The 27,849-nt window shown below is 38.1% G+C and overlaps 1 protein-coding gene across 1 annotated transcript in view; it reads left to right on the top strand.

Moving 5' to 3' along the window:
• Positions 1-27,849, top strand: part of DOCK2 (dedicator of cytokinesis 2) — a 157,473-nt gene that overhangs the window by 3,080 nt on the left and 126,544 nt on the right. Inside the window, exons 2-21 of the mRNA XM_062502407.1 lie at positions 4,443-4,526; positions 7,282-7,322; positions 8,948-9,003; positions 9,156-9,252; positions 10,280-10,428; positions 12,076-12,211; positions 13,550-13,704; positions 14,327-14,408; positions 14,915-15,050; positions 15,611-15,686; positions 16,639-16,715; positions 17,030-17,155; positions 17,955-18,079; positions 20,491-20,589; positions 21,984-22,056; positions 22,132-22,235; positions 24,355-24,538; positions 24,642-24,739; positions 25,779-25,868; positions 26,113-26,213. Coding sequence (XP_062358391.1) covers positions 4,443-4,526; positions 7,282-7,322; positions 8,948-9,003; positions 9,156-9,252; positions 10,280-10,428; positions 12,076-12,211; positions 13,550-13,704; positions 14,327-14,408; positions 14,915-15,050; positions 15,611-15,686; positions 16,639-16,715; positions 17,030-17,155; positions 17,955-18,079; positions 20,491-20,589; positions 21,984-22,056; positions 22,132-22,235; positions 24,355-24,538; positions 24,642-24,739; positions 25,779-25,868; positions 26,113-26,213 — 2,089 coding nt within the window. The remainder of the gene's footprint in view (positions 1-4,442; positions 4,527-7,281; positions 7,323-8,947; positions 9,004-9,155; positions 9,253-10,279; positions 10,429-12,075; positions 12,212-13,549; positions 13,705-14,326; positions 14,409-14,914; positions 15,051-15,610; positions 15,687-16,638; positions 16,716-17,029; positions 17,156-17,954; positions 18,080-20,490; positions 20,590-21,983; positions 22,057-22,131; positions 22,236-24,354; positions 24,539-24,641; positions 24,740-25,778; positions 25,869-26,112; positions 26,214-27,849) is intronic.

Here is a 27,849-nt window from a genome sequence, read left to right as displayed (position 1 = left end):
TAATCCCCGCCCCGAGGTTTAGGACAAGTTTAAGTTTCTGACCTGTCCTAGAACTGTGGCCATGTCATTAAGGCACACTTGCTCTCTGAGATTTTAGGGGAGAGCCTTAATTTGGAATACTGGAACACATTTTTTCCAGATTTCTTTCCGGGAGCCAGGAAATCCTGTTAGGACTATATTATATTTTCACCTGGGATTTATCTGTCTCCTTGCTGAATAATTTCACCCTGTTCTCATGGGAAGAAAATGGTACCAGAACACCAAGAATTGATCTTTTATGGGTACTTGACTACTTATAAATTAGAGCTGCATATTTAAAAAATGAAGCAGAGTGCTTGCCGAGCCCATTAATTAGCAATTGTTTGAATATGCAGAACACATCATGAGTTATTGCATCATGATCGTACCAAATTCTCCTTCTGTTATGGTAAAGTGAAATTAGGAGCAGGTTCAGCAATACTTTAGATTTTTATTTTGTTTTTTTCAAATTCTGTGTAAGAGTGGAAGAGTAGCCAAGGAAAACAACTTGAAACATGGCTTGTTACAGAAAGGTGAGTTGCAAAATAAAACAATGTAATGCTTGTATTTTTTATAAGGAAAAGGACAGGGACTGCATGTGAAGGAAAACAGCAAAGGCACTTAAGATTTTTGGGGTAATAAATGGCTTCAGTGTCACAGGTTGTGGGATTTTCCTTGTTTGCCATTCCCATTTTGCAGTAGCTTACAGGCTAATCATGTAAATAACAAGAATACGGGGTTTAACACGGGGGAAATGTAACTCCTTGAGGAAGGGTTTTGTCACCTGGGATATTGTGACTCCTCTGGAGTTTTGTGTGTGAAAACTCTCTAAAAAGGTCCACAGTGTGAGGGTGGGTTGTTTTTGTTTTTTTTCTGCTGACCATTTTCTAGTTCGAGGAGGATATGTAATTTAAATTAGAGAAGGTTAACAGGTTTTCTGTCTCCACAGCCATCTGTACAAGAGTGTACTCATTTATCCAGTGAGGAGAATTTGTGTATCACACCCAGCTGCTCTGGCTGCAATAGATGAGTAGGAGTTCAATGGAAACAGGGATTTTCTTCAGCCCTCAAGTTTTTCCTGCTGAGATGGACACTGGTAGATGTCTTTGCTCAACTCTGGGTGTGAGGCTGACAGCAAAACCACCCAGAAGCTGCTGAGGGTCGTGGTGTTTGCAGCTTGTTCTGTTTGGCTGGGCAGGAGAGGATCCTTTGGGCACTCCTCAGGGACATGATGGGAATTGTTCCTCTCCCTGAGATAGAATTCAAAGCCCACCCGGGCTTGAACAGGGGGCAGTTTGGAAGGCTGGCTCTGTCAGCAGTCTGACCTGGCATTTTCCACTTGCTGTCTGAGGAATATTGATGTTGTGGTGTGCTGGCCTTCAGCTCTGCTCCGCAGGGAGCTGGGAGTCTCAGGGCTCTGCGCTGGGCTCTTGGTTTGTTTGTTTGTTTGTTTGTTTGTTTGTTTGTTGAGTTGTGTGTGCTGTCAAATTACCACAGAGGTTATGGTGAGCTCTAAAGACATGGTTTTCCTTCTCTGCTCGTTCAGGGGAAAATCTTCCAACTGTGTTGTCAGTGAACTGTAAAGTCCCTACGTAGGAGCACTGCTGTAACATTGGAGTTTCTGGGCATTCTCTGGGCCATCCTGGGAGAATCCTGCAGCATCTGTGTGCAGATCCACTGCAGCTGGGGACACCTCAGCCTGGGGCTGGGGAGGGCATCTGCCATCCACATCTCTCCCTCTAATCTTATTGCCATGACTTCAGCAGCCCCTGAGGTCAGTCATTGCTGTTGGGATTTAGAGTGGATGCTGGGGCATTCAAGCAGGTCACTCCTGTGACTGAAGGATGCTGACTTATTTTGTATTTATGGTTGGAATGCAGGATGCCGGGGAGGAGAGTAGTAGGAGAGTTCTTCAGAGCAATTTGAATGGGCTTTTATTTTTACTCACTAGAGAGTTTATTTTTAAAAAAGCCAACAACCCATTGTGAGTATCCCACCAAAAACAAAACAAAAAAAAACCAAAACCAACAAACTTGAACTCCACATGGGCTTTTCATATATTATTTTTTGAAGATAATAATGAGTTAAATGTGTTTGTGCACATAACAACTGTGAGAATCTCAAAAGAGAGTGGAGGAAAGGGAAGCCTGCTTTTGGCTGGTGAACTCTTGAGGTGACACTCACAAATACAGGAGGGTCCCAGTTTGTGAGGGAAATGACATCACTTACAGCTGACAGAAAACACAACTGGACATAACAGTCAAAGTTCTGTTTGCAGTTAATAATTAAAAGAAAAGCAGATGTGATGGTCAAGCTGTCTGGTGTTGTAGATAAGAGCTATGGATGTAGTTGTTGGTGTTGGGTTATTTGTTACATTTTTTGCAAGTTGGTTTGGGGTGTAGTTTATTATAAAATGTGTAGATAAGTCTATAGCCCAAAACTTTGTACAGGGATTTTTTAAATTCATCCTACCAGACAATCCAAGTTCTACAGTAAAATATCTCTCTTTAAGTTTCCACTTACTCATTTAGAAATATCTAAGCTGATAGAGCCACTTCCTTTGCCAGTTTGTTACTGCACCTTTCAGTACGTTCAGGGCTGTTAATGGAATTTTCAAAACTGAAATACTGTGTAAATATATGACTCAGTAATTTGCATCTATATTTTGAGACAGCTACAACTAAGTAGAACAGTGCATATTTTGAAGTCTAAAGTGTTTACTGGTCAACATTAATCTTGATGGTCATGGAATTTTCAGGAAGATGGTTTAAGAGCATGGGAAAGCACCCACATCCCCCCACCTCCCAAACATTCCAGGGAAATGTATCTTGAAATCTCATAACAACTTTGCAGAGAGGTTAGCCTTCTTTGACTTCTGGAAGAGAGACAAGTCAGAATAGAATTACACATGAACTATACCATGTAAACTCAATTTTGTGTTGGGCTAAGGCAGTTCTGAGGAAGTGCTTTCAACATTCTTTTGAACAAATGGCAAAATCTGAGCAGTAGTGCCTAACTTCAAATTTATACTTATTTTATCCCTCCCCATATGTTGAATGATTCAAGCCTTGCTCTCCCCACTCAGGAGAAGGAGCTGTTGGGAGCCTCTTCAATCTGAAACTCCTTTTAATTTCTGTTCCAGAAATACAACAAATAAAATTATGCCAAAAGAAACAAGAAACGTGATTAATGAAATATTTGTAAAGTGGAGTGGACAAATCTCTTTAACTCTACACTCCCACTTCACCTGTTTTCTTGGAAGGCAACTTATTTTGAGACTTTAATAATTTAAGTAAAAAAAGTAAAATGTTTAAATTAAACACATTGTTATACATGCTTGACTAGCAAAGGTGAATATCCTGCTTTAGAAACCTGGGGAGGGGAACAAAAGAAATGCAGGAAGATGCTGAAGGTAAACTCTGATTTACAGATCAGCTTTCCCTCATCCAAAATCCTTCAGGTTTGGTTGCTGCGTGTGGCTGGATGGGGACACTGCCAGGAGCCAAGGCTCTGCTGACCAGCACCTTTCCTGCACACCTGGGGTCACCTTCAGCCTGTTCCCACCTGCACAGTTTAATTTGGCTTCCAACTCTTTGTATTTCAGTCACTTTCCCTGTGTGATTGTAGCTTCAATAATTACTTCTGCTGCAATGCTGTTGTAGAAATTTGTAACCAAGCCTGTGAAGAAAAAAAAAAATTTACAGAGGTATGGTTACCATAGGAGCCCACATCCTGTAGCCCTGGAACATAACTGGTAAAGAGCTCATTTTCTTGAATTCTCTGTGAAATGCTGGTATTTCTTAACCACATGCAGATAAGTTTCTGATTAGAACACTTTCAAAATCCACTGCTTCTGTGTTCTTTTCAGAGTCATACAGACAATACAGAAAATTGTGAAATTTGGTTCTGTTTCCATATGAAACAAAATTTCAGGTTAAGTTAAAGCACCTAAACCCAGGAAAGAATTCAGTAAATTCTGTTTTCACAGGCATCTCTGTGACCTTTCATACCGGTGTAGCCATAAATTTCTGTAAACTGCTTAAATCCTTTGGGCCAGTAGACAGACAATTCCTCAGCAGTGTGCCTGTGTATTTATTAAAGGCTCACATTTAAACAGGGCTCCTAAATCCTGTGCAGAGCAGAGCTGATCAATAACTGGTGTCCCTGTGCTTGCTGAGCTTTCTGTGGGGTTCATTTGCTTGGTTTTTGCTTTCAGTGCTGGCCCTTTTCACCACCTTTCCATTCTCACAAATAAAGAGATTATTTAATGCTGACAAATGGAACCTCTTGATAGAATTATAGTTCTGTTTGTCTAGCCTGGTGTATTGATCCCAGTATCCAAACCTGAATAACCACATGTGGGTTTTGGTTTCACTGTGTGTGGCTGTATTGAAAAATACAGTTTTCATCCTCCATTTTTCCAGCTATATACAATTTCAAAGGCACAGGGGTACAACAGCTGGCTCTACAGATTGGTGATGTGGTCCATATCCAGGAATCCTGTGAAGGTAAGCCACATTCTCCATTTCTTTGTGAATAACATAATCCTTTCACCTCACATCAAGTCCCTGTATTACATCAGGAGCTTTCTAATGCCCTTATTTTTTGTGGTGGTGGTGCATTTTGAGGAAGAACCTAATCTTTTCTGGAGAGCCAAAATTAGATGTATTACCGTATATGGTTTTTTTTGGGATGTCTTTACCAAATGAGGATGTCATCAAGGTGAATGTAGAGTTTGTGAAGTTTGTGCCAGTTTGTGATGTACCTTGGGGAAGTTACATTAAATTTGATTTAAGAATTAAAGGACTACACTTTTAGCCTCTTAACTAAACATTTCTTGCTAGGAGATATTCAGCACCCTAATCATCCTATTGTATAATGAGGAAACCCAGTTAAAGAAATCTGAATGTCAGCATGATAGAAACAGTTCTGCAAGCCATCCAACTTATTGAGCAGGTAAACCAGCAAAAGTCCAAGTCAAGTCATGCATGATGGGCAGTCAGTACTTCCCAAGCCACAGATTCTCTGTAGGTTTGATGGAGCCACTGGGGTTCCCATTTGTAGAAAGCAAGGAGAGTGCAGTTATTGTTACTAACTCAGCAGTTAGGCATCTGCAAATGTCACTGTAGGAGTGATTTGTTTTTCATTTGCAGTGATGCTCTTGACTAGGTCAAGAGTTTTTTTTAAAAATATGAATTGCTTAAAGCTTTGAAAAATATATTGTTAAATTATCTTCTTCAGCCCACTTCTGTTGATAGAACATGTGTCTTATTAACTGTTAAAAAGAGAGCCAATTGCTGCATTGCACAGTGGCAGAGCCAGCTCAGTGTTGAGACATCTGGTGTGTTGTGGTCACAAGGCTGCAAAGATTTTGAAGCTGTTTGAACCCAGCCTGTTCCACCACACAGAGCTTTAGGTTGTTTTGTCCAGAAACAACAAAGGATTTGAGGGAGGAGCACCTGGAAAACCATGTTTACAATGTACTGGACCACAAAAACATAATTATTTCTCTTCTGTTTGCAAGATGAATTCAATACCTTTAAGCATCAGTGAAAACATTGATGTCACTCTGCAGTCAACAGAGTCACAATGATTCATGACCTCTCCTAAAAAAAGTAGTTCTTAAGCCTCCATTCTAAACATTTTGGCTAAGAAAAAAACACACATACAAACCAGGAACCTCCTCATCCTTGTATTGTCTGTTAGTTGCAGAAATAGCATTTCAGGCTTTGGATTCCTGGGGTCCATTTGTTGTCAGCCCAGCCCAGTGAGTGGAGTGCAGCTCTCATAGGGTTTTTATCTAAAAGCTTTTCTGAATCCCCTGCTCTTGATATGCTCTGTCATGCCTTGCTTTATGAAATATGTTTGTCAGTGAAGAAGTGGAATTCTTCTCATTGTGTGAGTGAAGTTCATCTTTTACCAGATCTCTTCAAAATATGCTGCCAGCTGCAGCTGATGAGTATCCAGTGGTGGCAGGATTTTTCCTGTGCTCCTTTATGTCCTGTTTTAGTTGGTTTTGCATGCACAAAATTTATGCACAGAACATATATGTGCTGTCACAGCAAATGGGATGAAGCCAATTTTACACGCTTGGTTGTAAATTGAGACAATGTGCAAATAATTCAGTTTTAGCAGTAAGATGAAATTTTATCATTGATGAAACACTGAGGAAAAAATAAATCTCACTGCAGAAAAACCTAAAAAAAAAATTAAAAAACCTGTCCTGACTCTTTCTTTGAGATCAGCAATCATTCTGTGACTCTTAGCATCACTTTTGTTGACTGTGCTGTTTGGTATTTGGCATTTATTTTTATTATTTTATGCTTTGCTTGCATGGCTGCAATACCTGTGAGAGAAAGGGTGATAGCAAAGAGATCATATCTGCTCACGAAAATAAAATCAGAAAATGTATGCTTTTGGTCATAAATTCTTTCTATGGGACATAAAATGAAGTCTTCAACAGAGTTAAACATTGTTGCTGTGCAAGTGATTTTTCTTGATCAGGTGTATGCACAGTGGATGTGGTCCCTGATCTTATTTAGTAAAAACTCTGATTTTTATGGGGTTTTTTTGTAGTTTATTGAGACTTAACCATGAAATAGATGGAACAAAGCCTGAATTAGTTTTTAGCTTGCCACTGCTGCAGTTCTGCACTCCTGTCTTTCAAAAGGGCTTTCTAGTTACAAATGGAGCAGGAGCCCACTTATAGCCCTGAGTTTTCTTGACATTCCAATTTGAATATACCAAGAATCTGCTTATTATGGTTGGGCCCAAAAGCCATAGTTTCTCATTTCACAAGAATGGTTTAACCGTATCCCACTGAAGGAAATTGGATCTGTAACAACCAGGTGCTGCACTGGATTAATGCTGGGACTAGAACACAGAGCCTCGTGGGCTGTCCAGGACCACGGGAGATCATGGCTAACATAGATATTTAAGGGTGTGCACATACTACTTTGTGAAACAAATATTTTATTCTACCTTTTTAACGTGAGCAGGGGGTGCTAAATTCCGTGTACAATTATCTGTACTTACTGTGCAAGGCTTGAAAGCAGACAATACAATCGTATTTGGTAATATGCAAGTCATGCTTGATATAATCCCTGCTACTCACTTCATGTATGTTTGAAGTAACTATTAATTTTTACAAATGCACCATGCTCGGTGGTTTTTTGTAATGTGAAATAAACCCCATATCTTTATTGTGTGCTTTGTAATGTATGGGTTTTTTTTGTCATACCAAGTGATCTTTCTTCCTTTTAGATTGGTACAAGGGTTACCTAGTGAGGAACAAAGGAGCAGAGGTAAGACCACGTTGTCTGTTCCTATGAGACTGTTTTTAAGGGGTCAGCCTATGAAGTGGGTTTTGAGTATCTCTGCCTAGATGGTCCTGATCTCTCTGTTCTGGTTTCTCAAGTCAGCTCTTTCCACTCTTTCCTTTCAAGATGAGTAAAACGATCAGCATTCATCCTGGACAATGTTGGTAAATAGAAGTGAGGACTGGGAAAAGCAGATCAATGAAGGAGAAATGGCCGTGCCTTCAGGTTAACAACTGCTGCAGCCACCATTTGAATTGAATTTTGAATCAATTTGCTGCTAGATGTGCTTGTTTCTGTACTTTTCCCAAGGATTCTTTAGGTTACAAACAATATAAACCACTTGTATGAGGCTTAAGTTCTTAAATATTTCTAATGTACAAAAGTGATAAAAATTTTTATAAAGTCAGTATTCTTAGACCTGAAAATGGAAAGCCACAGAGGAAAAGTTTTTACCCTGAGTATGATGACTCCTGAGTTAAGTAGCAAGAAAATTACTTCTTAGTTTCAACTGCACTTTCTAGAAGAAAAACATTTTTGATTGTAACTTCTTGGTATAAGGTTTTCTAGCGAGCAGCAATGCAAAGGTATTAAAACACTACACCTGTGTTTTAATTACTTTGACATTTCTTTTGACTGAAAATGTTATTGCCATTTATTCTACATTACATTTCTATTTTTATCAATTAAAATTTAGCCTAAAACTAAGAATGGAAAATATTTACCAGAACTAACCACTTCCTTTTAACTAATTCTTAATTAATTCCTAATATTGCTAAAGGGCTTCAAGATCATCGTGCATAACATGCTTTAAGAAGTATAATTAATTTTATGTACTAAGATATCACTAAATTTACCGTTACAGGGACCTTCTTCTTTTATTTTCCTTCTTCATGGACTTTTTTGAACTTTAATCTTAATGAAAAAAATGTGGAAGTGATAAGACACGATTGTGTTTTGATTAAGATCCAGTGCTTAAAAGAAAATGGTTATATAATCTGCAATATATTTCAGATAAAGGCTTTGTAAAGTAGCACATTTGTTGTTGAATTGTTGTGCTACTTGAAGTACCATATGTGAGTTATTGAATAGAGAAGAATGCACGAAGGATCTAGTTAATTACCAAGGTGAGATTTGCAAGTTCAGGGGAGGATTGTCATGGACAGATTGTCAAACATTCCTTTAGGATGACTTGAGACATTTCAGCTTTTATAGAGCAAGGACAGTCACATTAGAACTTTTTGTCTGGTGACCATTTATTTTCTACAGCAGTCTGTTAAAATAGATATGAGATGATGCACAGATTTAACATTTCTTTACTGAATTTAAATTTTATTTTATTTCATTGTATTTGATTGAACAGTTTTCTGGGTTGGAAAATGGTACTTCTTAGGAAGAAGGATGCCTATGCATTCTACATTTGAAGAGATAAGGCAAACTTTTATTATTCATCTATTAAATAGAAATGCACCCATCTGGACAGAAAACTAAATAACCAGGAGTTGGTTTGGGTATTACAGTTTGTCATTGCAGTTTATGTTCACAGTCATGGGTGTTACCTAAACGTTTTTGGAGAATAAGTGTGGATTTAAAATTCTTTTCTCCTTCATCAGGGAATATTTCCTAAATCCTTCATCCACATCAAGGAAGCTGCTGCTGAAAAGAAAAGGTATTGAATTTATCTGTTTAATTACATTATTGAGCTTGTCTGCTAAAGAATGAATTTTAAGGCATTTATGTACCTCACCCATATAATACAATATAAATATAATATACACCCATGAAACTGCACTTTTTGTAATCTTTCCTTCTCTTTTCTAGACATACAGAACATGTCATACCTGCTGAGATTCCCTTAGTCCAAGAAGTTACCACTACTCTCTGGGAATGGGGAAGCATCTGGAAGCAGCTCTATGTGGTAGGATATTTTCCATGCTGTCTGTTACCTGGTAGTCCTGTTTATGCACACTGGGGCCTTGTTCAAATTAGTGTCTCTTCTTTCATTCAGGGCAGGATCTGGGTGGATTTAAGAAATTGCTTTCTCATTGCTGAGATTTTATTCTGTGGCTTTAAATGCCAAGTGACTTTAAATCTAGCCCAGCCATCAGCCTTGGAGTGGATGATCTTGAAGGTCTCTTCCAACCTGGATGGTTCTGTGGTTCTGTAAAGGGAAAGTTGGCATTGCTGAGGAGTGGTGGAACTTGCCTTGAGCATCCTGTGCATGATAAATTCTTCATAATTTTGATTTGTAGCTTTGAAAATTTCCAGATAGGAGTATAAAGGATAACTAGGATGCATTTGAAAAAGATTCATGTTGCTCTTGGATTGCTAGAACAGAAGTTGTTCAAGGGTTACTAGGAGCAAGTAGCTATTAACAATTGGCAATTTCAAGAATTGTGCTGACTGTTCCAGGATCCCGGCCACTGGATTTTTCTTTATCTCTCTTGGGGCAAAGAGATAACTATATGCTGTAGTTTTCTGAAGCATGTCACTTTTTAGTCTCCTTATTTAGGCCAGCAATGCTTTATTTTCAGTGAATGACACTAGAACTGCTTTAGTGACTTCTGTGTATTCTCTCATTTTTCTCTTAAATGTGTTAATACCACAATCAGGTGGTGGTGTTCCCATCAGTATCTCATACAGAGGTTAATAGTTTTTGTAATGTTTTCTCTTGATGAGAATTTCTTAAAGAATTTTAAAACAACTAATTAAATAAAACAAAAAATAACATAATTCCCTATCCTCATACAAAATTTCATCTTATTTCTTTATGATCACATAGGATATTCTGTCCTTAAAAATGTGTTGGATATCACTATTTTGCCCACTTCTTGTTCCTGCTGTCGTTTAGCATTTCATATGACATGTAGCCTGACATGTAGTCAGGCCCAGTGTTGCACTTCAACTTGAAGCCTGAAGCTTACTGAGGTTTTTTTCTCTCTTAGACAAATAAGAAAGCTCGGTTCCAGCAGGTGCAGTCCATGATGTGTGACTTGATGGAGTGGCGGTCACAGCTTCTCTCCGGGACTTTGCCAAAAGATGAGCTCAAAGAACTCAAACAGAAAGTCACATCCAAAATTGACTATGGTAACAAGTAAGTGGCCTACACTGCCTCTGGAAAGCATGATTTAGTTTAAAGCACAGCACCAGAGAGATGATGATCAGGTTTTCATGTTTACAGGCTGGAATTCAGGAGTGTGGTTCATATCGGATCTTCCTTTTCAGACTTCTCCCTGTAACTTCTGTGATGATCATGGATATCATGATGAGGTTTTTCATAGCAAAATGCTTTCTCAAAATATTGATTTATTTCTTAATTATAAATGCATGAGCTTGTCAGCTGAGAAGATACCAGGTCAGATAACCAGCCTCTGTGTACATGTATCAGCGGCATCCTTGGGGCTCAAAACTTGTCCATGTGTCACAATTATGGTCTGTGTCCAGTAAGTGTGATCAAGAGTGATGCTGACAAACTGCAGTAAGTCTGCAAACAAACACATCCACACCCAGCTCACTAGGGAATTTCCAGGCAGAACTCTGGTTCTGGCAATAGAAGTGAAACTACCAGGGACAGAATAGTTATTTGACAAAGTGTCTCGTTTGCTCCTTGCTGACAAAAAGTCACTGCAACAAAATTTTTTTGGCAAAACTGTGGGTTTGTGTGAGGTTAATGGTGTCCAACCATCTGATAAGGGAGTTGGGGGTGGGGGAGAGAGGGCTTGGTAAAAAAGTCCTCAGAGTATTGCTTTCACAGGCTTTAGAATCTGCTTATAAACTGTGTCTTGCTATTTTAAGTGACTGTGGTTGTTGTGGCCTGAAGGCCTCTGTGCAGCTGAAAGTCTACAATTATATGTGACTATGCATAAAAAATGACCACAAGGTGTTATGAAATTCTTAACTTGTTCACTGTGTTTTGGATGCACATTTGTAATAAATTGTATTAATACAGAGCACACTATAGAATGCATATATCCTACTGCACTCTGTGGAGCTGAAAGCTCATTCAAAAACAGAATTTACTTTGAAATTCTCCAATCAAAGAAGCCCAGCTGTGATTAAGACAACATTAAAATTCATTTACTTTCAGACTTCTGTTTTGTCACTCTTATATTCTTTCTGTATTATGAGACAGTAAAGTGCTTCCTTTGGAAGAGTTGGTATGAAAGGGATATTTAAAATTATTTGGATTGTAAGCTCCTGAAAGTGTGGGGTTGAGCTGTGTGTCATGAAAGGAACTTGCAGAACTGTGGAGAAGGAATAAAGGGGAAATGGAAATGGGGCTGAGGGGGTCAATGTGGGAAAAGGAAAAAAGAGTGGCAGGAAAAAAGGCATGATTCCTGTGGGAGCAGGGCAGAAGAGATCAGAGTGTTGGGACAGAAAGGGTGAGAGAGCAACATAAAAGCAGAAGGTAACAGGAAGACTCTAAACACCTTGACTACAAATGTTGAGTGTTAAAAACTAAAAGCAGTGAAGGCTGCTAGAAATCATTGGACAGGGTGGATCTGTTTTATGTGAGAAGCATTTCAATGCTTTGGTAAATAATTCTGTAAATTCCTAAATACTGGACAACAGCTTAAAAAAATCGTGGGGTATAGTTAAATTTTTCTTCAGTGAAATACTGTTGCATGTATTTAAATTTTATAACTTTAAATCTCTAAGTGCCTCTTTGTTTGTTCCGTTTCTAAGCCTTCTTTATAGAGAAGGAAACAACCCTACCATTATGCTTTTTGTGTTTTCACAGAGTACTTGAGCTAGACCTGATAGTTAGAGATGAAGATGGAAATATCCTGGATCCAGATAAAACCAGTGTTATCAGCCTGTTTCATGCACATGAAGAAGCGACTAATAAAATCACGGAGCGAATTAAGGAGGAAATGGTAGGAATGATTGGCTAAACTTGATCCTTCCTTTGCTAAAATCCAGATAAAAACTAGTCTAAGGGTTGAAGGATGGAACCATAACATTTGGTGGAAACTTCTTCCTCAGATTTAAGAGTAGATCCACAGTCTTGTGTTATAAATATGACTAAGCCTCAAATTGAATTGCATTTGTGCTCTTGATTTGGGCTGTGGGCTGGGCTGACAGCTCGTGTCTAAAGCTGGTCCTACATCTGTTCTTGAACTCCTATATGGAAATAAGTCTCCATCCCATCCATGGACTACTCAATAGTCTGAATTGCACAGGGAATAGTCACACACTTGGAATTCAGGCTGCAAAGCAGCACTGACCACACCGTGTTTTCATAAGATCTGATGATTACTCTGGTTGTTTGCTAAGTGTTGCTGCTTGCTAGTTGGTCTGATGGAGTTGAAGAATTTTATCCCACTGAAGAGGAACTAGGGTGAATTCAGCATAATCTTCTGGACACCAGAAGTTCTTGTGCCAAAGTAAAGCTGACAAGTGCATAAATTAAATCTTTTTAAATGCAAAGCTGGTGACTACACTTCCTTGACCTTTTGCAATATTAAATCTCTGCAGGGATTTGTAAGCCTCTTTGGTTCTTTTCTCCATTTATGAGAAAGTAAACTGGAAAAAAGCAAGTAAAACACCAAACAGAAAATAGTTGGTTTGTCATGACACTTCAATAAGACCCATGACAAATCACTGTAAAACACCTTGTAATTAACTGACAATATAAGGAAAATTAAACTTGGGAGTCTGCAATAGACTGTGGTGACTTATTTTAAAAATAGGGACAAATAGTGGGTTTAAAAGTATTAAGAAGTTGCTTCTTGGTGGTCCAGATGGGAGCTGGGTAAAATCCAGGGGCCTGTTTTTGTGTCAGTGGACCTGCTCAACTGTGTCCTCATCTCAGCATGTTATTTGTCTCCTCTTCAAAGAGACTGGCTTTATTCTGCTGTTGCTCTAGCACATTGCAACCCCACAAAAGGCCCTCTGCTACAGCCTGCTGTGTTCAAAAATAAATCCTTTCAGGCTTGTAGGCTTGTCTCTGTGGTGACATCTTGATATTTGCTCTTTTCTTTAAGAGTGGGGAGAATATTTCCCCCTATACATCATTGCCTACTGGCTGAAGAACTGGCCTAAGACTTGGGAATAGCACAAGGTGGAAGAGAATTATGATAATTACTGAGTCCAATTCCCTGCTCTCCTTTTCAGTTTTAACTGGTACATATGCAAGAAAGTAAAACTGCTTGTAGCGCAGCACCATTTCAATTCATGGATTATTATTAACTGATATTCTTCCTCCTGAGTAGTCAAAGGATCAACCAGATTATGCATCGTACTCCAGAATGTCTTCATCCCCCACCCACAGCCTGTATGTCTTTGTGAGGAATTTTGTTTGCCGAATTGGAGAGGATGCAGAGCTCTTTATGTCCCTGTATGACCCACAGAAGTCAACAATTATAAGGTAAAGCTTCCTCCTCTGACTGCAAAAGAGTAGCAAATGGAACCAGCCAAAAATGAAGTAAAATAATGGAAGTGTGCTGTAATAATATAATAATGCAAAGAATATGTAAATAAAAAGAGTGAAACCAAAAGCAAAATTAAGCATGGACTGATCTTGTTGCTGTCTGCTACTATGGGATTCTGAGTTTCCAAATATTTTCATAAGTAATTCCTGCATTGAGCATTTCATAAATTTGGAAAATCCTGAGCCCATTCCAAATATTAGAGATTGTTCTAGATGGGCAATATTGTGGTGTTTGGAGTAAAGTGCTGAAGGGAGAGGAGTGGAAAAAGAATTAAATGCGTAAATTTCAGGGTAGATTAAGATTTTGTTGAGTATTCCCATCAAACAGACTTTACCATATGACTGGTAAAGTTGCCTCAAAAAAAAAAGTGCTCACTTGTGTTACATTCAAGTTACTCTCTTAAAACTTACTGCTGAGACTTGTATGGTGTTTTTATTGTTTTTTTGGTCTGGTATTAGATTTGAATCATCACCACAGACTGTCTGTTATGCAATTTTGTACTGTGTAAAGGGAGAATTTTTAAATCACTTGACAGTGAGATATTTATCTTCCAAACAGTGAGAACTACTTGGTGAGATGGGGGAGTCGAGGCTTTCCAAAGGAAATTGATATGCTCAACAATCTTAAAGTGGTGTTCACAGTAAGTGTTTTCCAGTTTACTTCCCTTTGTATTTACAAAAGAAATTCTCTTCTGTGTGGTCACTGTCAGATCTCATAAAGGGTGATCAAGATGAAGAAGGAAGCAGAGGTAATCCTAGAAACAGAGCAAGCTGACAGTAAGTTCTTTAAGGCAGTGACAGTGCTTCAGTGGCCTTTCTACAGACCCCTTTGCTGCCTCATGAATTCCTTGATGATTTGATTTATTTGGTTTTATCTGCTGTATCTCTTGATTGTTATTATTCTCTCTATCTTACCTTCTATATTTTTCAAACTTTAAACTGTCAGTTTTTTCATCCTTTCGATGTGCTCAGGTTTTTTCTTTGTTGAATTTTTTGGGGGTTTGTTTGGTTTGGGGACCTTTGTTTACTTATATTTCCCCCATTGATTTCTAATATTCAGTTTATTACTGGAAGCCCTGTTTCAATTTCACAACTTGCTTTTTTTCCCCCCAAGTAACACTATGGTTCTTTTTTGTTTGTATCTTAGGATCTTGGAAATAAAGACCTTAGCAGAGACAAAATTTATTTAGTTTGCCAAATAGTGCGAGTGGGAAGGATGGACCTGAGAGACAGTAACTCAAAGAAATACACACAAGGGCTCCGGCGGCCCTTTGGCGTGGCAGGTACCTGCTGTCTCCTGTGCTATGGCTGAATCAGGATACCAGTGATTTTTGTCAGCCCTGGACTGTTAAAATCTCTACCAAGACATGTCAGAATACCCATCAGCTCTATCAATTGGTTTCTGTAGTTTTTGAAGTCTGCAAAGATGGTGCTTTAGTTCAAGTCAGAAATGCGCTTTTGAATTTTATTTCCTAATCATTCATACAGTGCCAAGATGTGCGAGTGAAAGAACAGAGCCAATTAATTAACATATTCCCTTGCAGATTAAATAAAATCGGTGATTATGTCCCAAAAGCACCACCAAAGCTCTGATACTTGTATTCATAAATTTATACTAAAAACTAGTCTGAATCCTCCCTCTCTCTCCACAGCAGCCTGTTTGTAGTGTGGACTTTGCACAAAATGCTCTGCCCCACAACCCCTCCCCTGCTGGTGAAAAATCCACATTTACCTTGAGGCACAAGAATGCTGGTAGATAGGAGAAGCTATTCTAAAATGCTTTTATGTGTCCTTGATGATTCTATGATAATGTTCTGTGATGATTTTTCTTTTATTCTTCTAGTCATGGATATTACCGATATCATAAAAGGAAAATCTGAAAGTGATGAAGAAAAGCAGCATTTCATTCCCTTTCATCCGTAAGAGCATCAGAGATAACTTTTTCTACATGCAAAAGAAAATATTTCTCTATCTATCTCTTGCTGTAACAGTCTGTGAAATGGTTAAAGAATAAGAATTTTTTTCCTTTAAAAATGTAATGTAATAGTGCTAATTATTTAGTTATGACTTTAAGTGGCATTTTAGAACTGCAGAGGTACCACGGCACATTACATTAGTGTGTAATTCCATGAATGTGCTCCTTCAGACAGCTGATACCATGTCTGATTTCACAAACCCAAGTCAAAAAGTTACAAATGAGATTTACAAGCAAGGACAACTACTGTTTTATGAGCTTAGTTCTGTTTAGAATTTGAGAAAAATCAGAGTAAAAACTGTGTTTCCTTTAAAAAGTAATAGAATTAGCATATACTATCTTCAGAAGAAATGCCAGAGCAGCTGCCTAACAATTTGATGCTCACCAATCAAATGCAGAGATACTAGTGGAAATACTGGAAATAACTCTGTGTGTCCTACATAGCACTGCTCCTATGTTCTGTGGAGGGTAAATTTAATTCTGAAAGACCCAGATACAACACACTGTTTTATTTTTTCACTTGTTTCCATTTTGACCTAACATGTTTGCTATGTGTGAATGTGTTTCTAAAGTCAAAAGCAGCTGATAAAAACTCCAAGTTTGTTCATCTAGCTGTCTGTCAGGGCAAGTGGACTGAGCTGGAGTGGCACATTGGTGAGTGCATTCACATTGTCACAGTCACAAAACATCGTTCTTGGTGGTTGACTGAGTCTTTTTTCACTGCAGTGAACACACAACTGAATGCGAGTGGGCTGCAACTTGAGTGAGATATAATAAAAATACTGGATATATCACAAGCAGGCAATACTGCAAAGCCATTAGTCACTTATGCTCTAAATGATGTCTGATATATTTAGCACTTAATTCCTGAGCAGCCATTGCTGTTTTTCTTGTAGGGTAGTGGCAGAGAATGACTTTTTACACAGTCTCCTCAGCAAAATCACTGCATCAAAAGGTGACAGTGGTGGACAAGGTAAACCACATTTTTCTTATTTTAAGTAACACAGTATTTTTTGTGAAACTTCATTTTATGTTGGAGCTGTAGTACCACCATGGATGTGGGTCAGCTTTGAAGCTGCAATTGAGGAACCGTGAGTTTGTTACAGAGTCTGAGGAGCTATTTAAATTAATAGTGACAGTTTTGCATTGTAGAGCTTTTACTTTCATCTACACTAAGTGGGGAAAGTGAATTCTTATCCCTGTTTTGGTGGGTAGAGAAGCAATAATCTGAAGAAAGATGTATTTTTTTTTCCTACCAAAAAATATATATATATATTCATCTTATAGGTCTGTGGGTAACTGTGAAAATGCTGGTTGGAGACGTGACTCAGACTAGAAAGGATTACCCACACCTTGTAGACAGAACCACTGTTGTTGCTAGAAAACTGGGATTCCCTGAAATAATCATGCCAGGTAGGAGGTTCTTTGTTCTCTGATAGGAAGGGATTTCTTCTCATTCCCTGTGTTAATAGGCATCAGCTGCTGCCTTACTTATTTCTCTAATGGCTAACTCAGAGGGTCTTTAGAATTCACTCAGGGTAAGTTATGTTCCCATATTAGAGGCTTTTAAAAAAATAGTGAAATCCTTGGAAAGTAGTTTCTAATACTAAAACAGGAAAAATAAAATCCAGACAGTGAGGGATAAACCTACCTCCTTGTACATAACTTTCTTATCCTGTAAGTGGATTATGGTGGATGTCACTTGAATTTTAAATCAACCTTGTTTTTATTGTAAGTTATTTCTGTCCTTTAATAATAAGAACAAATTAATTGGAAATATCTTGATTTCATTTGTATGTATGACAAGATGTTTTACAATGGAAATCACTCACTCTCTGCCAGGTTCCTTTTAAAAAAAGAAAGAATGGAAATCTCCCTTGCCCCAGCTCAAGAAAAATCTCTATCCTTTTAGCAGTCATATGAATTCTTTCGGAGGAGAGAAATTCCTAATTCCTAATGTGATCATCTGCCAGCTCACCAGCAGGTGTCGGGGCAGGACGAGAATTACCTCGAGTCACCCCGAGCTCCCTTTTGCTTCTCCTCACATCGTAGTTTTGCCTTAGCAAAGATAACGGACAATTTAAGTTCAGATGGAAAATAATACATTTTTATCTGTTTCATAGCAAAAAGTGAGTTACCCATGTGCAGGTCAGCTGATCCTGTGCTCACAGAGCATTTTAATTGCTTTTTAACCTTTCAATTTCTCTTTTAGGAGACATAAGAAATGACATCTATATTACACTGCTGTATGGAGATTTTGATAGATACAATAAAACAACTCAGAGAAATGTTGAAGTCATAATGTGTGTCTGTGATGAAGAAGGAAAAGTGTTACCTGTAAGTTGTTTTTTTTTTTTTCTGCATGAGGGGTACAGAAAAATGAGCTGCATTTTTGATGTAAGGTTTAACTTACACATTTAATAAAACGCCACTATTCAAAAACTCAGTTCCCTTACTTATGCCATCCTGTGACAACTTGTGACAAGTTTTGTGTTTTAAAGTGATCTGTCTATTAAAGCCCTATAAAAGCCTTGCATAAAAATGTAACAAGGAATAACATTGAATGACCTATTTTAGCTGTGCCAAGGAACAAATGCTGATTCTGACAATTACTGCATTCTTACTCTAGGGTTTTTCTTGAGGAAATTCCCGGAGGAACGCAATTTGCACACTGAAATGTTAGAAGTACCATTTCTGCTACATAACAAATGCTTGATTTATGCCAGGAAGTCTGTGTCACTGTCACTTGAATTAAGTACATGACAAGAATGAAATTAGTGACAACAATTACATATGCAACATAAATATTTACGGTGTTTGCTTGTCTATTCCCATTTTGAAGACCCTTTGTCCTTTCCTTAGGGTTTATTGCCAGTTTGGTATTCAGGGGGATTTTTGACCTGCCATTTTCTGAGCTTTATAGTGTTGGGATTGTGAGGGTAAAATCATAAAGACATTCTTGAGATAAAATAAAGATGGAGTAAAACACTGTGGTTCATGACTTGTTTATGAACTGCAACTACCTGCTTGACCTAAAATGTAAGTTAAAAGCTTGAGTAAAGAAAATTCTAATCCCAAATAACATTTAAGGTCCACACAACAAACTTTAGCCCTGATTACAAAACACTGCCTATACCTGTGACAGCACCTGACCATGACTCACATGCACAGAAGTTATCTCTACTCTGTATTCTGCCTAATCACATATAAACAAAAATTCCTTAGAGAAATAAACCAATTACCATGCATTAAATCTTGCATTCCAATATTATGCATTCTCAGTTCTGCAAATACATAATTTCTGCAAATCTTAGAAGAAAGTGAATTTGTCTCCTTGTCAGACCTAGTTTCTGTGCGTAATATGCCTTAGATATATTTAAGCAAAAATGTTGAGGAGTTAATTGAAATGCTGTTGAATGCAAGTAATAACAAGAGTAATCGTTTTTTCCTTTTTGCCTATAAAGATACCCCAAACCACTAGACTTTCAAACCCATGTATTTATATTAATGTTTCTCATAACAGGTATGTGTTCACTACACAAGAAACTGGTTGGGTCTGTTTAGGTATCAGACTAGTTCAATTTGCAGAACCAGCCCTTGATTCACTGTTACAAGGAATAGGACTTTTGTTCCACGTGAATGTCACAGAGGTGACAAACAAGTTGGTGCATAAATCTTGAAAAATCTCTGCTCAGGCAGATGAGACATTGCTTTCTTCAGTTAAATCCCTCTGACCAGACCATACAAATCATCTTCAGCATCACACCCTTCCGGTCACAGGGCATCCTGGTGTTTGAAGCAGACTTTTAAGATTCACTGGATTTTCAGCAGGATTATTGCACCTTTGCAGCAGTTAGTACAGCCTGGATTAGATTGGCTGAATCAGTGCCTTCAGAAGAGAATTTAATGTTTGCTTCCTTCAGGTTCAGGGACTTTGGTTTCATGTCTGGCAGGTGTCAGGATTTTGGTGCCTCCCTGTCCAGCTATAGCTTTTCCTCTGCATGTACAACTCAGCTGCAGTCAGCCAGACCAGACGAGCCTTCACAGACTCACTAAGCAAAAACACAAGTTTTGAAGCTGATCAGATCTTTCGCTTGGCTCTGTCCTAGTTCAGATAGTCTTTAAAGAATGGGGAATTCAAATTGTTTATTGTTCGTGCCTCTGTAACAACCAGTTTGGAAGTCACCTCTGGTGTGCGGCCTAGGGCTTCTGAGACTCTGCTGGAAGAAAGTATTTAAAAATAAATGGAGAAATAAGTGGAATAATCAAGCTAGATTTTATTTTTATTTTCCTTTTGTATTTGTTCTACTGATTGCGATGACGTGTTGGTTACTTAAATTCATCAGATGAAGAAGTCAAGTCGATTTTATGTTCCTCACACACCTCTCTGAGCCACCGTGTGTGACCCTTGTAAAATGCAATTACACTGGCTGTACCCATAGATTACGGTAAATTTTTATTTCCATTGTGTTCAGAGGCTTGGAAAATGCAGCGTCTTCAGGTTAATGCTTCCCCTCTGTGGGTGCTGTCATTATGATTTAATTTTGAATGATGCCGAATTAAACCCGCAGTGAGGGCGGGAAGCGGAGCCATGAGGGGAGGCCGTGACCCAGGGCCAGGGTGGAATTCCCAGCTCGGGACTCTGAGGGGACTTTCTGCTTTTGATCAAGTTAATTTACCCAAAATTGCTCCAACATTTATCCAAATTAACGAGGCACTAAGCACGCTTTCTTCCCTCCTTCTGTAAGAATGCTGTCTGCCTGGGAGCAGGGGACAAGCCCTCGAGCGAGTACAGATCTGTGGTTTACTACCAGGTTAAACAGCCCCGCTGGATGGAGACACTCAAGGTATGCCAGGGGTACCTCCCACTTCATTTTTTCACTTCTTAATGCCTCACACACAAAGCTTGCACAGCATCATCTTCCTCCGAAAAACATCTTGTCCCTGACTACAGCTGAAGCGTGAAGTCTTAGTCATACATCAGTTATTAGAGATACGTGATCACTGAGGCCTGAAATTTGGCCTAGAAAATGATGTGTAGGTTTTGTTCAGCAAAACAAATGAGATCATCTTCGATAACCTTATGTCCTAACAGGGCTCATCAAAAATGATATACTGCATTTGTTCCGTTTTGGTGAAACAATGGAGATGAGGAGCTTCAATTAAAAAACAAACAAGGCCAAACCAAAACCCAAACACAAATCCCCCTCTTCTGATTTCAAAAATCAAAAGCTGCCATGCTTCTCTTTCGAGAAATACTAACAATTAGCTAATCAAGTGTTAATGTGTATGATTGGAAAATGCCCAGAAGCTTCTGGAAACAATTCTTACAAAGCAGGCTTGCATGATTTTTTAAAGACAAAATAGCCATGTATGACAAGCTTGCAATTATTACCTTAAGGTGTGTTACCTGTGATGCTGGAGGACGGGGAGGGAATGGAAGTGTGGTTTTAAACAGAAGCTTATTTGTTGTTTTGAAAACATTGACCCATTCTCTTTACTGCTTATAATGCTAATTCCTTTTTAAAATTATTCCATAATTCAACCTTGTGTACAGGATCACTAACAGTAGATCCTGTTGAAAAGCATAGTTAATATTAAGGCATAGTTCAGTAAGATTTGTGAAAGGAAGCTGTGAATGCACACAAAGGTGAGGAAGTCCTTAAATTTTTAGAACTATAAACTTTATAATATGAAAACTGTGTTTTCCCTTACACAGTTGGCCTTTTTTGTTGCATGTTTTACCTAAAGCATATTGCTTTGATAATAAAGAACCTGCAAGTTCCTGTGTTCCTCCTCAAGGCTTTACATTAAATTTAGTCACTAAAATATAATTAATTTATTTTGCTGGAATTTTTGTACCCTTTTCACCTGTTTAATAAATTGGTTGTCAATTTCTGTATCTGAAATACAGGAGTTGCATAATGCAGAGGTGTCTAATTCTCTGTGGTTAAAAGGGGGAACAGCAGGAGTATTTTCTGCTCTGTGACTATTTTCTAGCACCTGTGTGCATTAACTCACTGGGTTCTGTGCTTCATTTCTTTGCTGGTGCCAGACTTTGGGCAAAGTCTAACAGATCATTGCTTATCAGCCACCACTTTGCTACTGAGAAGTTTGAAATGGCTTGTGAAAGGCACCTGGGAAACAGAAGGAGTGGGGCTTATTTATCCTAAAATAGGAACTTATTACATGTGAAACCACCCCCCATAACTCTCCTTGTTGTTTTCTGATTTTACAAAAGGTAGCAGTCCCCATTGAGGACATGCAGAGGATTCATCTGCGCTTCATGTTCAGGCACAGGTCGACTCAAGAGTGTAAGTAGGGAATTTTTATTTTAGTGAACTTTAATTCATTGCTGGGTAGTCAACCCAAAATTTTTTGCTTTGCAGCTAAAGATAAGGGAGAAAAGAATTTTGCAATGGCCTACATAAGACTAATGAGGGAGGATGGAACAACTCTCCATGATGGCATCCATGATTTGTTAGTCCTAAAGGTATGGGCTCGGATTTCTTCCTTTCTTTCTCTCACAAGACATCTTTTCTCACACTGTTGCCCTTGTATTGTGTATTTACTTGGTGCTATATTGATTTTATTATTCTATCAAAGACAATACTGTGTTTTTCATCTGAACAAAATGAACAGGTGTAGCCTGTTCCATTGTCAGTAAATATTGCTCTGCATTTTAATGACATAAAGATATTATCTAAGCACAGTGAGAGATGATTGCTCTTTTCACTGGTATTTGTGCTTTTGGCCTTCTGTAGTGTAGAGAAAGTTGTGCTGCAGCTCTGTACTTGGGTGGGTATCATTCCTCTTGCTGGATATGGGAAGTGTTTAATCCACTCGGAATCTTTATCTCATCAATAATCTGGGAATGCAGTCTTAGGAAAATGCATGTTTTAAACTGCTGTGTAGTTCCTCAGGAACAAAAGTGAAAGTTTCATCAATTTGGTTTTGGGTGTGAAGAACAACTTTAGTTAGCCCTGGCGGGAAACAGCACCTTTGACTTTGTGAAGGAATCAGGGAACAGATGTTTTGATTTTTGTTTTATTTGCCCTCTTGGAGAACGGTGTCTAGCAGGAACTAAGAACCAGAAATCACTTCCAGTACAAAGGAAACTTAAGTTATTTCTTAGCACTCTTCTCAGTAAACAAGTTTGTTGCATCATTAATATCAAGTGAGATGCATGCAACTAAATCAAATTGCTTAAGCAAGCCAAGAGAGATTAATGGCAACATATAGTTATTTATCTTCTTTTCATTGAAACTATAATTTAAAATACTGAGACTAGAAGGGAAATTGTGGACTGTGTGGTTAATGTTGGTTATGAAATTTCACTTAATTCATTTCTGCATCAGCTCAGTAATTTTTTTTGAAGTGACAGCATGGATGAGAAATTCTAAATGGTGTTGACCTAGTTTATGATTATGAGAAACAGGCAGATTTTCTGACATATGCTTGCCTAATCTAGTATTAAAAGCAGTAATTGTAAACTGTAAGTGTTTAAAGCAGTCATACACCTGGCCTCTCAAAATAAGTAATTTGAAAACTGCTATCTTTAAACTGTCTTTAGGCATTGGATCTTTTTGAGAGACTTGAGATCTTTTTGGATAAAAACTTCATCTTTTTCCCATTGTCTGTCTGACTTGTCCCAAAAAGAGGAAGTCAGGAGTTTCTTTTGCTTCCAGAAATTTGGGAAGTAATTATTTGGCAAGCCTGATACAATCATAGATGTTGGTACTGCTGCGTGCTTTTGCTGCTTAAAGGTTTTACTTCTTGTCTGTCTACGTCTTTTATAGTCACTTTTTAACCTTACCTCTTTGATACAAAGTAGAAACTGCACATCTGCAGTCCTGAACCAGATAAAAAACTGCAAAATTTTTAAATGTCTTTCTAGATCATGTCTTTTTCAGGTCCTTATTCATGCACATTTGTAGACTAAAGAGCTGCAATTGAGTCCTATCTCGTCACAGTGTTGTAGCTTTAAGTGACACCTCAAATTCATCAGGGAAATTTTCTGGAGTAGTTTTGTTAAAGAAACACTGTGTTCTCTAAACAGCGAGGAGAATGATTTTTATTGTCTTTTTCTAAAACTCCTTTCCTGGGGAATCTTGAGATAAGACCCAGAAAGAGAGGAGGGAAATATCTCAGTTGGTTCTCAGTTTTTATACTGTTCATTCTACTGAAAAGGACATATTCTTTATCATTTAGTTACTGCAGCATACTGTCTGATTTAAAATACAATCTTACCATGCCCTGATCTTTTATGTTCAAGGTCCAGGTATAAAGTTATAATGAGGATACCAAAATAGTGCTGTTATTCTTTCCTTACTCAGTCCTGTTTTCTGCTTTTAAGTTGTGTGCAGATATTATAATCATGCTGTCTTTATCCTGTGTACAGTCTTCAAGGTGATGCTCAATATTCTGCAGTGTTCCACACCCACGGACATTTTAATGAGAGATTGGCTCTTGTTTTTACTCTGCCAGGGCTGTCACCCCTCAAAGTCCCTTCCTGCACCTCAGTTTTGTTTACTTCTCTAGAAAGTACAAAATAAGTCTAATTTGAAATCTGGTGGTGTGAAATATGTAATGAATGGTGTTTTGTTTTTCAGGGGGACAGTAAAAAAATGGAGGATGCTGGTGCTTATTTGACATTGCCTTCTACACGTCTGCACACAGAAAACAAAGGAGCAACCTTAGTCTGGAGCTCAAGTACTGCTGGGGGGCTTTCAGTCAGCTCAAAAGATGCATTTTACATTTCAACTCTTGTTTGTTCTACAAAGTTAACTCAGAATGGTATGTACCTTCTAAACAGGTGGGAGTTTTAGAAAGAAAACGTTTGCACAAAGTGCTAAGTCGGAATTTAAATTTTAATGTCTGTCCATTTATTTTCTATTAGTGGGCTTGCTGGGTCTCTTGAAGTGGCGCATGAAGCCAGAGCTGCTTCAGGAGAACCTGGAAAAGCTGAAGATTGTGGATGGAGAGGAAGTAGTGAAGGTAATTGTTCAAATTTATTTTGTTTTGTTAAATAGTGAAGGTAATCTTTAAATCGTTATTCTAATAATAGTTATTCTTCAGGCCCCTTCATACATAATGCCTTTGTTAGTTTGCCAAGGACATGAGCAATGCTCTTCATTAAAGGGAGCAAGAAAGGCAACACCTGGACAGGATCCTTCACAGTCCTGGCCAGCTTTCCTTCTGCTTTTTAATGTCAGGTATCTCTGGTATTGGCTATTGCTGGACTGGGGGATTTCCAAGATTATTCCTGGGAGATGAAGATAGTAATGATAACATATTTTCCACAATCTCTATTCATCTCTTTCCCTTTGTCTGTCTGAAGTATCACAAACAATTCCTACTGCTTTCTTTGCAGTTCTTAATATAAATTTACATGTTGATATTAAATCCAAGATTACGTATGTTGCTTATGTACCCAACAAAGCACTTTCTTAACTTAATGAGTGTACGAATAAAAATTGCTAGGATTTTGGAAAATGGCAGATACTATTACCTTTGTGTCTTTAAACATAAATATTAGATGTCTCTGGAGAGAAGAAATGAGAATTAAATAAAAAAAGAAGAGAAGAGGAAGGAGGAGTGGATTTTTTTAATCAAAGAGATTTGTGTCCCAAGTCACTGAGGTACTTTTCTTTGATTTAGAGCAGAATTTGAATCAACCCACAGAAGCTGGAAAAGTCTTTTTAATCAACATGTTTATGTGAAAATAGCAACCAGTAATCTGTGTCACTAAGGAACATAGTTTTAGCAAGTTTTGTCATTTATATGATATTTTTATTTTCTCCATAAGCTTTGAGCTAAGCATGTATTATTGACTGCTCATGTGTCTGAGGATGTAGGTTCTTAAAATTAAAGCAACTAGAGCCTAAACCCTTGGAAATATTTTCTCAATTCAAGTGATGCTTCAGTAAAGGTAGTAAAACTCTAACTTGAGGGAAACCAAGTCTACAATCAGAAAATTTTCTTGTGAGGTTTTCAAGTTGAATTGGTTATCAGTTTGTTTTTTCATGTTCTGTAGTTTCTCCAGGATACCTTGGATGCCCTGTTTAACATCATGATGGAACATTCCCACAGTAATGAGTATGACATCCTTGTCTTTGATGCACTGGTAAGAATCTGCACCAATGAATTTATTTGTCAAAGTTACAAACCTGCGAATTTTGAATGAACTATCAAGTTTCTCAGTTCAGAGAATTAGTCTCAAACTCTCTACAGAACTGAAGAATATTACTAATTGACTGAAAATCAAATTTCTTGAAAAGCTTAAATAATAAATTACCAGAAATATTTTTAGAAAGTTAATATTTAAGCTTGCAGTGTGACTCTGGCTAATTGTGTCCATGTCTGTTTAGATCTATATCATAGGGCTCATTGCAGACCGTAAGTTTCAGCACTTCAACACAGTTTTGGAGGCATACATCCAACAGCACTTTAGTGCAACCTTGGCATACAAGTAAGTTTGTTTTCTCTTCTTTCTCTTTTTTCCTGAACCTCCACCATCATGTAAAGGAAGTAAATCCTGCTTGTGACTTTTCTGATGTAATTTATGGTGGCTGTTGTTTTGATGCTGCTGTTTGCTTATCTGCCTCTGAGACACATTTGATTATAAGTTGAATTAATGAACCCATAGCAAATGATTTGGAGTTAAATGATGCTTTGGCATTTGTTTTCTGTCACCTGGATTTTGCTGTATCTGAGCACTTCACCTGTATCCTGTCAAATTTTTCAAAAGATGCTTTGTTGTAAAGCCCCTCCATTAGTATCCCTGGCCTTAAGCTGAAATGCCTCAAGTGGGGACTCAAGGCTCTCTTTAACCCATCTACATGGGTTTCCACATTTTTTCACATCAAGCAAATTCAAAGGGAAAAGAATTATTTGGGAGCTGTCAAGTCTTCATATGCATTTTAGTTTGATGTTGTGTCAGGAGAGGTTCAGTGCAGTGAACTGGAATTTTGGCATTTGTTATGTGTCCTGCTGTGAAATGGAGTTTAGTGTTTGTTACATGGTCACACCAATGGATGGACTTGTAGTGAATTTTTTATTTATTTATTTGTTTTCAACACTTTGGACCTTCCACATGACGCCCAGATGGGAACACATGGACTCATAGAAGAGAGTAAAAACTGTGCAGACATGTTATACACCAAATTTAATCCTGGAATCCTACTTTGGAAAGCCTAGAATAGGCTTTTGCAGATGATGGTAGGATAAAATGACTGAAATACGAAGGAAGGTAACATCTTCAGCTAGTGCTGATCTCTGGGATATGCTCTGACAGGAAAGATGTAGGTTTTTAATCTACCTGATGTCTCATTCTGGCAGTTTAATGGAGTGGCAGATTGAAGCAGAACTTTAATTTGGAATATGAATAGTACAAGGACGACCTGAGCTGAAGGTTTGGAACAGTTGGGGATATCTTCTAGTGCCTGTGCTGAATTTGCATCAGTCCTAACTCAACACAAAATGTCACAAAAATCATGCACTGGACCATGAGTTGCTTAGAGTTGAAAGGTGAAATCAGCCCTTTCTCACACCTCAGTAAAGTTGAAGTGAGCATTAGTGGGCTCAGAAAGCTCAAGCACAAACTGTGTGCTCTTCTTCAATCCTCTCTCACTCCATAAGTAAGAAGCACATATAATTTAACGCTTTATGGTACTGTGAAAGAAGAAAAGGAAGGGTACAGAACCTCTCAGGACAGCATTATTTGCATAAAATATTTCTAAGATTTACCTGGCTGGGAGTTTCTGATGATCTAATCAGTGTTGTAGAAGCAAAATAATAATGTTTATGATTGTTCCCCACATCATTTGTTTTCTTGGCATTATTGATTCAATGAACATTGTGGAAGATTTACTCTTGTTCCAGAATCATTTATGAAATAAACAAGCGTGTGTGGCCTAACTCCTAACTAGGAAGGAAATACTGTGTCCCAAAAATGTTGTAACCATGTTATGATAGAGCTGGTTGGCCAAATTGTTACCTATTCATTCAGTTCCTGTTGGGTCATCCTTTCTCCTGGCTTTTAGAGGGCTCTGAGAGGCCTTAGCTTGCACTATGCCTACATAGAAGTCAGATAAATATTGTTCCAA

The sequence above is a fragment of the Cinclus cinclus genome, chromosome 14 (assembly GCF_963662255.1).
Source record: "Cinclus cinclus chromosome 14, bCinCin1.1, whole genome shotgun sequence".
NCBI lineage: Eukaryota > Metazoa > Chordata > Aves > Passeriformes > Cinclidae > Cinclus > Cinclus cinclus.
This window is presented reverse-complemented; position numbering and strand designations above follow the sequence as displayed.